At 37.9% G+C, this 13,318-nt stretch overlaps 1 protein-coding gene across 13 annotated transcripts in view; it reads left to right on the top strand.

Annotated features, from left to right (window-relative positions):
• Positions 1–13,318, top strand: part of Rnf38 (ring finger protein 38) — a 96,615-nt gene that overhangs the window by 58,254 nt on the left and 25,043 nt on the right. For 5 of the 13 annotated variants that reach the window (XM_052176387.1, XM_052176391.1, XM_052176386.1 and 2 more), the window contains one exon: positions 13,119–13,312. In XM_052176387.1, the coding sequence (XP_052032347.1) occupies positions 13,119–13,312 (194 nt within the window). Of the gene's footprint in view, positions 1–7,803; positions 7,954–13,118; positions 13,313–13,318 lie in introns of all 13 variants that reach the window. The other 8 variants (XM_052176385.1, XM_052176394.1, XM_052176389.1 and 5 more) reach the window with 3 other exon arrangements.

Below are 13,318 nucleotides of genomic sequence, written 5' to 3'. Positions count from 1 at the left end.
ATTGTATCATTTTGTCTTCTTGACATAGTTCCTTTTAGTTTATAAGCATTCTAAAGGCAATGTATTTTGCCTTTAGAAAACATGGTCATCCTAAGCCTGTTCATTATAAGGTTCTACTTTAAATTCAAATCTGTAATTTTCTGTAGGAGTAAGTACTATTTATTCTGCAAGCACTGGAGGATAGTGTTAGGTTCTGCTCCCAAGAGGTCTTGGCCCCACATTCTCTGTAAGTTAGGAAAGAATTGTATTTAAATACTCCGATTCTTCCACTTACATTATTATCCCAAAGGTAGTTGTGTGTGTTTCTATGCGTGTTGAAGTTTATGCCCATCTTGATTTTTTTTTTTTTAACAATAAATATGTATGGATTTGCCCTATTTGGTTGGGTGCCTCTGCCTTGTGGGTTCTGGAGGTTGGTAAATCTCCACAAGTACCTTCACCCGCCATGCCATTTCATCAGGCCCCATCCTTAACTAGGTTGGTAAATATTAATCTGGGTATGTATAAAGACTTTTCTTTACTAGAGCAATCTGATTTTTGACAAAGATTGAAACAAATCGGCATCTAAGGAAGTCTGTAAGCATCACAACGGGGAGTATAGATCTAGTGTCCTCTTTGCCCCAGCATTGGATAAGTCTTTTAGTTAACTTGTTTAGTTAACATTGCCAGGCACTGTGATTATATTTTTACTTTGGTTAATGTGGGTGAGAAGTCTTCAAAATAAAAATCTCCAAAATGGTTAGATACTTGAGCAGTGTGGGAAGATGTTTATAGCTCTGCTTCGCACTTTGTGCAGTCATTAGTTTGGAGCACTGTGTAATCTCTCTTACTGGAAAGGTAGGTAGCTCTTGATTAGTCTTGATTATTGCATGGTGTCTTTGGGGCTGCTTACAAATTTTCTGCTTGTTTTTCAGTTAGGTGCATATACAAATATAGCTTTGCTTCATTCATATCAGTTTCTCTCCAGGGAACATAAGCATTGCAGCATTAATAGTTCTGGTTCTATTCCATCTATCAGAAGATATTAAATACCTATTATGACATTGGCTAAAGGAACTAAATGATTGAATTTTTCGTAGTAAATGAAAGGAATTTAAACAACTGAATCACAGGGGCGATGTACAGTCACATTCATTTCCTCCCAGTTTGTCTCTCCATACTACTTAGCTGTGTCTCACTTCTCTTCCTTACCTTGTGTTATGGCACTCTGGACTGGGGAAAGGGGGAGGAGCAAGTAGTTGTTAGTTGCTTTTACCAGCCTTGGTTTTGAGTGCTTCCAAAAGACCTACTTAGAATAGGATTAAGTTTTACTTAACACATGAGTTCCAGTGGTGAACAATAGTGATCACCTTCCCTGAAATACCCCAATTTTTACCCCAATTAGTGCCTAGTGGCTTCTCAAAAATGGCACACATAAACAAGTGCTGAGAGGTCAGAGAACAACCTTAGGTAATCATTCTTACCTACCATCTTGAGACAGGGTCTCTTGCACACTGCTACTGTATACACCAGGCTAACTGGTTGATGAGTTTCATGGAGTCTCCAGTCTGTTGCTCATTTTACCACAGGAGCCCTTGGATGCATACTATTCCCGATTCTATATGAATTTTGGGGATTGGATCTCAAGTCCTCATGCTTGGGAGCCAAGTAAGTTATCCTGAGCCATCTCTCCAGCACTCCCAAGTTTTAGTAGCCTTTTTAATTGTAAACTTGTGACATAATTCAGAAAAGCTGACTGTTGTATCATTCGATTAGTTTGGGAGATATATTCTTTCAATAAGTGGAGTATATTACACCTCTAGGTAATAGTAACAGCACTAAACACAGATGATGGTTTTTGAATTAAAATTTATCTCAGATTTATGATGTATCAGATGTTTATACTTTTGTTTTGTTCTAAACTTATATTTGAGACAAGATCTCCTACAGACCAGATTTGGCCCCATTTCCTGTGTAGCTGAGGTTGACTTTGAATTTCTGGCTCTCCAGAGATCTAGAATTACAGTTTTGTGCTACCATGCTACAACTGTGTCAGAACATTTTCAAATTTACAGGATTTTGACCTCTTTTGCTTCAGAGCACATACTTTAGATTCAGTATTTTTGTGGTTTTTGTTTTTATTCCACAGTTTATTACATTTATTTCCAGGAAAGTTGGTGGAACTGGTGGAACCATTGCGTTAAACAAATTAAGTCAGACAAATATCGCATGCTTTCTCTGAAGAGAGACAATTAAGGAACAGAAAGAGTGGGGGACATGGAAGACAGGAAGGCAGGCATAAAGCACAGCTTCCACATGTACAGGAATATCACAAGCCTAATTTGATTACATCAACAATTTAAAGTAAAGAAATTTGTTGAAGGATTTCAGAAAAATCCACCAAGGAATAAAAAGTTTGATTAAGGAAAGAAACTACTGATAAAAATTGTAAATTTAAAAACTTATATTTATCTTTGTGTGTGCCTCATCTGTACCAGGATGTACATGTGGGTCCTAGGGATTGAAGTCAGATTTCAAGCAATATAATTTGTAAAAAGTACATTATTTAGTACTACCCTGGAAGTTGTGGTGCACGTCCTTAAGCCTAATACCTAGAGGTCCGAGGCAGGATGCTTGTGAGTTTAAGGCCATCCTCTGTCATAAAAACAGACACAAAAGCTGGCACAGAAGACTGTTAAATCTCTCTGCTTTGTTCATTTTTATGAAGAAAAAAAAAACCCTGAATATAGTAGAAAGCTGCCATTAGACACCATTTTAGAAGGAACAGTGCTTCCTTAAATCGAATTAGTAGTGCAACTATGCTAATCTCTTAGGGATTACATTGTACATGGTATTAGCTGCCCAAACAGAGAAGGGCCAAATTAAACAAAGAGTCATAAAGTACTAATACCCTGATGCTTAAGGCCTATATAAACAGTCTTACTTTCCAACCACACTGGGTGAATTGGTCATATAGGTACATGTGAACAAACATTAAAAAAGAAAATTTGAGGTTACAGATTTATTTTCCTTTCCAATATGATTCTGTGGCAGTTAGAAGCTGCATCCTGAGCTTAGGCTGAAGTTACCAAATATCCCTACTATTGAATATTTGCAGGCTGGAGACTAACAGAATTGTATCAGTTTAGGAGTGTGGTAGAACCTTAGCCCTAATCATGAAAGAATCAGTGAAATTATACCTAACAGTTTTTACAAGGTAACAAGTTTATTTTTAATTAACTGGACGCATGCTTAAACTTTGAATTACAGACTAATGGTGGTCAAACTAAATGGTAAAGAACAGTGTTACTTTTAAAGCTGTTTAAACTACAAGGTGAATTAGTAGGTTCTAGGATTTAAGGTCCTCTTTGGGCGTTCTGAGGTGCATGATTTTTTAATCAGTTCAGTTAAACCTGTACAGTGTATAAAGATCAGAGAACCTGTCCTGGGTTGTTTCATGTTGGTGTGATAAACACTGTTACCAAAAGCAACCTTGGGGAAAAAGAGTTTATTTCACTTATATATAGCTTATAGTCCATCATAAAGTGAAGTTAGGGCAGGAACCTGGAGGCAGGAACAGAAGTAGAAGCCATTGAAAAATACCGCTTATATTGTCTTGCTTTCTAATCTGCTTTCTAATGCAGTCCAAATATATATATATATATACACACATACGTACGTGTATATATATATATATATATACACACACACACACACATACGTACATATATATATATATAACTAACTAACTAACTATATATATATATATATATATATATATAGTTAGTTAGTTAGTTAGTTAGTTAGTTTTATTTATTTGAGATAGGGTCTCACTGTGTAGTTCTGACTAGCCTGGAACTCACTATGTAGAGCATGCTACTCTTGAACACTAGGATTTAATCGTACTGGGTTTAAAAGTGTGTGCAACTATGCCCAGCCTATAAGCCAGTTTGAGGGTACATTTTCTATTGAGGTTCCCTCCCTAGATGAGACTCTAGCAGTGTCAGGTTGACAAAACTAATCAACACAGGACCCAGTACATCTCCTGGCATGAAGTTAGCCATTATCAGTTGAAATTTTGTTTCAATTAAAAAACAGTTGTTGTGGGGAGGGGGTTTTGAAGAATCAAATGCAAAGTCTTGTGTGACAGCCTAGCCCTATAAAAATGTTCTAGTTTATCCTTCTGTAAAGAAAGTTTGAGTCCCAAACATTTCATTTTAGTTGTGTAAATTCAGATGTACATTAGCTTTCATTAGCTTCCTATTGTATTTATCTGATTACATTAGATTTCTGTTGTATTTATCTGATTACCTGGAATTTAAACAAAAATTGTGGTGCAGGACTTTAATCTGAGCTTTTGGGAGGCAGAAGCAAACAGATCTCTTGAGTTCAAGGCCAGCCTGAGTTACATAGTGAGACCCTTCGTCCAGAAAACCAACAAACCAAAAACCTTGTATGAGAAGTCCTGGTATAAGCGATTGGGTCTTCTGATCATTGTCTTTCTTACCTGGCTGGAGCTCAAACTCTTTACTTAGTTTTCTCTTTTGAAGTCATTGGTTAGTAGTTGGATGGTGGATGGTAACTGCTCCCGTGCCTAGGGCTGCTGTCCCTAGTGCCTGCTCTGGCTCCCTTCTACCATCTGACACCACTGTACCTTTGTTTGCAAGGCTGACAGAGAGCATCTCAAGAATAGCTCAGTTTTGTTTTTTTAGGAACTTCCTCTGATTAAGTTGGGCGCTCTTAGGATGCTCCCTCTCCTGATTAGCTTACAATCAACTGTTGGAATCTTGATCACCTTGCCTCAAATCAATGGAATGTGCTCTGAGTATATATAATGAGGGAGGATCGTACGTGAGTGATGAGAATTTATGGTGACATCTTATAGGAAGTCTGCTTATCATATATTCCACACAAATAAACAATGAATTTACTGTAAGGATCAGTGCTGGTTTCCATCAAGCCCAGCAGTGGCTTATTATAGATACTGTAGGACTTGAATATAATTTGTTCCACCATATTATTTGTCTTTAGAAATAAATGTAGTTTCTGACAGAAGAAAACTATTGTGGATAGAAAATATATACTTGAAAGATCTCAGTATGACAAGAGCCAAGGGTGCCAGGGGTTGGTTGTTGTTTTATGATGATGGAACTCTTAAATTTTCCAAAGGATGAAAGAGTGAAGAATAAAGCTGACTCTGGTTTCTGTTTTGCTAGCCAGGTGCTTGTGCTTGTGAATTGTAAAACTGACCATGACTGTTGATGGTAAATGACCCGCCTAAAACAGGACGGGGCCAGAGAGAGCGCAGCAGTTAAAACACTGGCTGCTCTTTCAGGGGATTTGACTTTGATTCCCAGCACCTGCAGGCATTTTACAACTGTATATAATTTCAGTTTAGGGTATACAATGTCCTCTTCTGGCCTTAAAGGGCACCTGGTGCACATGTGGCTTAAGATACAGATAAAGCATCCATTTATTTTTACACTTGATCTTAGTCAGAAGGCCAAGAAGCAATCCATTTACTTTTAAAAAGGTAAAAAAAACACTAAGGATTTCACTTACTGTGAACATAAGAAAAGCCCAAGAGAATTGCAAGTAGAGTACTAACCAGAAGGAATAGCTCATTTGGAGAGAGTTTGTGACATACCTTGCTGAATGAAGATCAAGAATGGCAAATATGCCTCTAATCTATTTCAGATTTGTTTTATTGTTTTGAGAAAGGATTTACCTATGTAAGGCTGGCCTAGAATTTGTAACAACAGTCCTATATTAGCCTCTGTAGTGCTTTGAATAGACACAAGCTACTTGCAAGGCTGAATTAACTCTTTTTTTGCTATGCTGGAAATCAAATCTATCTTTTATTTTCTTATCAATTCAATTATGTTCCAATATTTTCTGCTTTATAGTCTGCTTTATAGTACTTAAATATCATACTGTCGTTGGTCGCTTGCATCCGTTTTATCCTGCCCCTTTTCACATTTATTTAATAGGGAGGCACACATTTAAACCATGACACACAGAGGTTAGAAGACAAGTTGATTGGATTTTTTTTTTTTTAATCCTTATAGCTTAGTTCTTTAACATAGGTATATCACTCTTAGCTTTTGGAAAGCAGTAAATAATTCCTTCACCTGTACATACTCAAAAGTGTACAGAACATTAGCATATTATGCTTGCAATACAGAGATAAACTAAAATTTATATCCAAAATATACCGTGTAGTAAACTAACAAGTATTACGCTTTATTAACTTCTGAGGAGTGGTAGTAGGTCTTTGGCAGTATTTTTGTTCTTACCGTGTTTATGAGGTTTATACCACACCAACTACAAAGTTATAGATGGGCCAGAGATGATCAAAGCATGGCAGTATTTCAGCATTCAATTCTATGATGTCATTAACTTCCTCTACCATCTTCTTTACTATCTGCCATACTGAAAGTCATGTTTCCTTACTATCCTGCTCCCTGCCAGCTGCCAGCAGAGCACTCAGTGTCAGCTTCATCAAAAACTTGCTAAACAGCCACTTCCTTGCTTCTTTTCCTCTCCTTTTCCCCTTTCCCTCCTTCTTTGATAGCATATGCTTGCTGAAGGTAGGAAACCATGCCTTTTTCTTGTTTAGTGCCTGTTACCAAGGAGACTCTTAAAGACTGAGGGAGGGAATGAGGCAAAAACTGTAAAAGCACAGTGTTTAACACAGTTTATTTTTATTTATTTATTTATTTTTGTATTTGTGAGTACAAGCAAGTCCCTTTAAACTTGGAAGGAATCCCCACGGAAGACTTCACTGTCACAACATAGTGAAGAGTGTCGTTCATGGTTTTAAATTGCTACAGACTCATACAAATTGAAAGAGATTTAACCTAGTCTAGGTTTTTGTTTTTTGTTTTTTGTTTTTTTTAAGATTTATTATATATAAGTACACTGTTGCTGTCTTCAGACACACCAGAAGAGGACATCAGATCTCATTACCGATGGTTGTGAGCCGCTGTGTGGTGGCTGGGAATTGAACTCAGGCCCTCTGGAAGAGCAGTCAGTGCTCATAACCACTGAGCCAACTCTCCAGCCCCAGTGTAGATTTTTAAGCTACTGTTGTTTACTTTCAGACTTAAGAGTTTGTCTTCTTTTCCTTAGCAAGGCCTCTAGTTTTGTGTTGTTTCCATTATTTGGTCTTTTGTTACTGTGTGAGGATTTTCATTTGCTTTTTGTTTGTTGGTTTGTTTTTTAAATCTCGAGCCCAGTTTAGCCTAGAACTTGATGTTCTTGCCTCAGCCTTGCTAGTTTTGAATGAATGTAGCTGAAGTTTATTGAATAGAATAGAGAGGCCATCCCCAGTTAAACATACCATTTGTATATGTTGTACAGGCTTTCAGCTGGTAGTATAGAACTTTTACCATAAGTATTGCCAAGTCTTTTTTCACCATGGGCACTAAAAAGTACACTAAGAAAAAATACAGTATAGGCCAACGTTCATCACTAAGTGATTTTGCCTCAGGTCTTAACCTGAAGTTTGACCTTTAGGAGTCACCAAAAAGATTATCACTAGGTATTTGAGGAACAAGAACTTAAATTCCCAATGTTTTTTTTTTTTTTTTATCTCAAATGTGATGTTTTTTATCTCAAATCTTTTTTGCGTGAGAAGCTCCACTGCTAGAGACAGTTTCTGCCTCCTGTATGTTTTGATGTTTAAAGTTATTCCTCCCCTGCCCCCCTCTGCTGACAGAATTATCAAATCCTAGAAAAACCAAACGGCCCTTCATAGGCTTGATTCTCCATGTCAGTATGGCTAGCCATGAACTATCCTTTTCTTCTCCCTCTTTTTCCCAGATATCTCCCGGGGCCAATTCAGCACCTCTACCTGGCCATCCTAACAAGGTGATTTGTGAAAGGGTGAGACTTCAGAGCCTGTTCCCTCCTCTCCCAAGTGATCAGAACACTACCATTCAAGAGGATGCTCACTTCAAAGCTTTCTTCCAGGTTCTTATATGTTTACCCTTTCCCTACACAGGGCTGAAAGTCACAGAGACATTGTAGCTTGTTTCTAGGAAGGCTTAAACAGGCCTGTGAGTATCCTCTTACCTTCTGTTGTATGTGGAAATTAACACTCTTCTTAGAGACTTCTTGAAGGTAACTCTGAGCTTTTCTGAAGAATCTCTTCTCTTGAGCTACTGTTCATTATTTTACCACTTAATACTGTTTTAAAAAAACAACTTTTTTTGTCTTAATCTTTTGATCTAACCATTCAGTTGCTGTAGGACAATAGAAGATGCTAAAATATGTAAGGTATGTTGGAAAGGAAAAATGAAAGCATCTATTTTAAGCCATCACTACTTGCTTAGTGCCTAAGAACATAAGGTGTTTGCTTTCTGTACCTACTAGTACCTATACATGAAATTTTGATTTAAAGGAATTTAATATAAGTTGAAAATGAGTACAGATTATTAAAACCATCTTTGGGTTATTAACAAGACTACTTGGATTTGCTCATACAAATCACTGGCTATTGGACTTTAACTAGTTAAAGAGAAAGCTTTAGGATACATTAAGTTTGGCATGTGCTGTGAATACCTGTAGGTGACCCAGGGCTCTTTAGTCTGGTATTCCTTTTAGAATTTGTGCTGGATTCTCAGTTATGTATGTATTATGTGTTAGTGTTTTTAAATTTCAGAATATCCTAGGCATCTTGTTCAAAGTAAGGAACTAGGCTTTACAAAGTTAAAGGTACACACTTTCATCCAGTTATTGTAGAGCAAGGGCCTCATCTAATTTCAACTGTGTTGTTATATCACACTCCCTTTAGCTATTTATATTTATTTTTTTAAGATTTATTTATTGTTATATGTAAATACACTGTAGTTATGTTCAGACACAGCAGAAGAAGGTGTCAGATCTCATTACTGATGGTTGTGGGCCACCATGTGGTTGCTGGGATTTGAACTCAGGACCTTCAGAAGAGCAGTTAGTGCTCTTAACGGCTGAGCCATCTCTCCAGCCTGCTACTCATATTTCTGTAAATATATTTGTTAAGTATTTAGTACATAACTGTTTTAGGAGGCATAGTTGTCTGTGAATTGTGTGGCATACTGACTACTGTTTTGATTACAGCATTATCTGCACATAGAAGCTCAATATAGTTAGGTGACTTTATTGCTTAAGAAATTTAAAGCCAGAGTTAGAAGCCTGTGCCTTTAATTCCAGCACTCCTGCATCTGAAGGAGGCAGATTTCAGCAAGTTCAAGATGAACCTGGTTTACATATTGTTCTGGGACTGCCAAGGCTATGCATATATAGAGAGACCTTATTGTAAAAAAACAGACAAAACTGGAAGGAAAGAAAGGAAGGATAGGAAAAGAAACTTTAAGGCTGGATATGATGTCACGTGCTTTTAATCTCAGTTTGGGAGGCAGAGACAGGCAGATCTATTGAGTTTAAGGCCAGCCTGGTCTACATAGTGAGTTTCAGGCCAGCCAGGGCTATCCTGTATCCAAAAAATAAATAAAAGAATTTTTTAAATTAATAAACAATACATTTAACTACAGACACTAATAGATACTTATCATTTTCTATGTTCTCCATATTCTGTTGAAGGTTTCAGGAATGAATATTAATTTTAAACTTAGTAATTGCAAATGCAATTGATTGAAACCCTTATTTTAAAAATAAAACAATAAAGTTAAAAGTTAGAGCTACTGTGCTTGGTGTTTTCCTGTTTTGCTTCTTTTTCCTCCAAAGCTTTGGCAATTGAACCCTTAGTCTAGTCTGACTTTGGCTTTCCATAGGTACCTTTGACTTGGCCTTCTTTCTAAATGTTTTTGAATGATGGTGTGTGTGTGTGTGTGTGTGTGTGTGTGTGTGTGTGTGTGTGTGTATACACCACCCAAAATATAACATGGGTAATAGACCTGTGAGCCCCTATATGAATAATGGGCTCCAAGAGCAATATGTGCTTTTAAATGCCAAGCCATCTCTCCAGCCATTTATTTAATTGCTTACTTATTTACTTACTAATTTGTTGGTTTTTCTCTTAATATTTTATTAATTTTTTGAGCCAAGGACTTGCTATGTTCAGCTGGTATTAACAGGTCTCTGCTGCCAGGCTCAGCCTTTTTATTTATTTTTTTCTCCTTTCTCAAAACACCCTCTCTGTTTCCTTGGTGAGGTTTCCATTTTCCACAGACTCAATTCCCCTGTAGCTTTCTTTAGGCATAAAATAACTTTTTATTGTAAACATGGAGTTGGACATATGGCTAATCATTAGAACAATTGTAGCAGAGAAAGTATTGTTCTTTATCTTTACTCTTGTTTCTGATAGTTTCCACTAGCCTAGAGACAAGGTGGCTAGATTGGCAGGGGCCCCTAAAGAGCCACCTGCCTCTGCCTTCCTAGCACTACCATACCTCCCAGCCTAAAGTGATTCTGGGGCTCAAACCCAGCTCCTAAGCTTGTAAGGCAAACACTAATTGGGCTATATCCCTAGCCCAGTGGTTCTCGATCTTCCTAATGTTGTGACCGTTTAATACAGTCCCTCATGTTGTAGTGACCCCCAACCATAAATTAATTTCATTGCTATTGTTATGAAACATAATGTAAATATCTGATGGCCAGCCCCTGTGAAAGGGTCGATTGACCCCCACAGGTTGAGAACCACTGCCCTAGCCTATCACCAGTGTAAGTGAACAAGAGTTTTTGTCATTTATGACCTTTGGTGACCGATTGTGTCTCTGTTAACATCTGTGCTTTGTTCTTGTTTCCTTGTGTTGGTGCAGAGGTCAACCTTCTTGTACCTTGTCTTTTGAGATAGGGTCTCACTGGCCTGGATCTCATCATAGTAGATTACACTGGCTGACCAAGGACCTGCTGTCTTTGTCCCTAATGCTGGGATTAGCTTTGCTTTTTATGTGCCTTTTGTGGGTAGAGCTCTGTAGACTCCCATTTTGAGTTATGGTTCATTGTGGCAGGGGGGATGGGAAACAATGGGGTCTCACTGTACCGCCTCTCCCCCACCCCCAAGAAGCAGAGTTGCTCAGCTTCCTTCCTTGGTCAGCCCAGAACCCCAGCCATTGTGTTTAGAATTGAAACTTCTCACACATGCTCATGGGCTTGGCCCTATCCCATCATGTTAGTCAAGATGAACCTTACACCTCTTTCAACATAAACCAATTCCTTCCTTCCTTGGGAATGAAATCCTCAAAAAATACAATGATTGCTAAAGTCAGGCACATTTTAGGCATCAGATAGAAGCTGGAGCCTCTTCTGCTGTTTGATAGTCATTGTGAGGCCTCACACATACCCTCCTGCCTTCTTTCCTCCCTTGATTCCCAGGCTACCAGTGCTCTGTACAGTAGAGGTAATAACTATGATTTAACATTTTACACATTTAAATTGTCGGCATCTGGTGTGTTGAAAACTTAGCCCACCCCCTCAGAAAAGAATCCTCCCCTGAGAATTCAATACAAAATTTTTTCAAAAAGATAGGCCCATCTAATAATTGAGTGGTTTTTGGAGTTTGGAGCAGCACTAAGTGTCACCAGAATCATATATCGGAAGTAGCAATTCTTACTGGGAGGGTGGGGCACACCTTTTTCTTTCCAGCATTTAGGAGGTAGACGTGGGTAGATCTCTGAGTTCAAGGCCAGCCCGGGCTACTTAGACACTGTCTTCAAAAACAAAAACGTCTGTAATAGAATACGACATTAACGAGCCTGTAACCCCCACGCTCAGAACAAGGAAGGAGGAGGTTTAGAAGTTCAAAGTCATTCTTACCTATAGAACAAGTTGGAGGCCTATCTGGGCTACTTGGAAGTAATTTTCTTGGCTTTTCTCTATGTACATGGCATAGGCACATATGTGTGCATGCCTTCCTGTGGTGCTCTTAAAAGTTTGGGGATTCTCATTATAAAACCCGGCTTATTAAGATAGAATTAAAACCCAAGTATATTTAAATACCATTAAGAGAATATAGGTTAGGTGATATTTTGATGATACACTTGCTAAATAATTTTGAAATATCAAATGTAACCATTAGCTTTTTTTTTTTTTTTAAAGAGATAGGGTCTTGTGTAGCATAAGCTGGCCTTGAACTCACTATGTAACTAAGGATGATCTAGATTACCCATCTTCTGGCCTTTATCTCCCAAGTTCTGGAATTACACTCTAGGTTCAGCTCCATTTATCAGTTTGCTTTGTTCCTAAAACCAGTTGTTTTCTTTGCTTGTTTCTTTAAAAATAGGACATTTTGGGGGCTAGAAAGGTGGCTTACTTGGTCAAAGCACTTGTTGGTCTTGCATTGGACTGGAGTTCAGTTTCTAGTGCCCCCATGGCTGATAACCATTTGTAACTCTAGTTCCAGAGGATCTGATATCCTCCTAGTCTTCACAGGTGTTGGATACATATGGTGCACAGACATGCAGGCAGGCATAACACCATGCATAAAATAAAAAGAAATGTACATTTATGTGTTCACCACAAATATCAATTATTTTGTAAACCAAATAAAAGTATTCTAATGGCTAATAATTAAAACTTGGAGTGTAGATTAGGTAGTGTAGAAATAGGAACCATCTTTCCAATAAAATATAGCCTGTCAGATTTTGAGTTAATTTGGAATTTTGGCAGTTTTGGTGAGATTTAATTGGGAAATTGAATTGGTTGGGGAATCCTGGAGTAAATAGCAATTGCAAGTTATTTTTTATGGCTACAAAGCTTTTACCGTGACCTTTAAAGATTAGATGGCACTCCCGAAGTGCTATGACATTCTAAAAAGAATTGTTGATTAATCAATTGGCTTTCCTTTACATAAGATTTATTTTACCCATGTAACCATCACTGAAGAAATAACTGCCCAAACAACAAGGATGGTGGAGGTGTGTGGTAGCTGTTTGTTTCTTATATGTTGATAACTAATGTGATTTTTCAAAGAGTTCAATTTTTATATGTATATTTACTGTCAAACCCCCCTTTTCTCTACCCCTGCCCCATCTACATTTCTTAATTTAGGGTTTTAAATTTGGATTGTTAGTACAATGCATGTCTTTTGGTTTTTTATGAGAAATGCTTTTTTTTTTTTAACCTATTGCATATGAAGTAAGGTGAAATCCTTAGGGGTTTATTCAGTCGGCCCTTTTTGTTTGTTGCCTTGGCAGAGTGAAGATAGTCCAAGTCCTAAGAGACAGCGCCTCTCTCATTCAGTCTTTGATTATACATCAGCATCACCAGCTCCCTCACCACCAATGCGACCATGGGAGATGACATCAAATAGGCAGCCCCCTTCCGTTCGACCAAATCAACATCACTTCTCAGGGGAACGTTGTAACACACCTGCACGCAACAGAAGAAGGTTAGT

Source organism: Apodemus sylvaticus, chromosome 3 (assembly GCF_947179515.1).
Source record: "Apodemus sylvaticus chromosome 3, mApoSyl1.1, whole genome shotgun sequence".
NCBI lineage: Eukaryota > Metazoa > Chordata > Mammalia > Rodentia > Muridae > Apodemus > Apodemus sylvaticus.
Note: the sequence above shows the minus strand (reverse complement) of the source record. Positions and strands in the feature narration are given on the sequence as shown.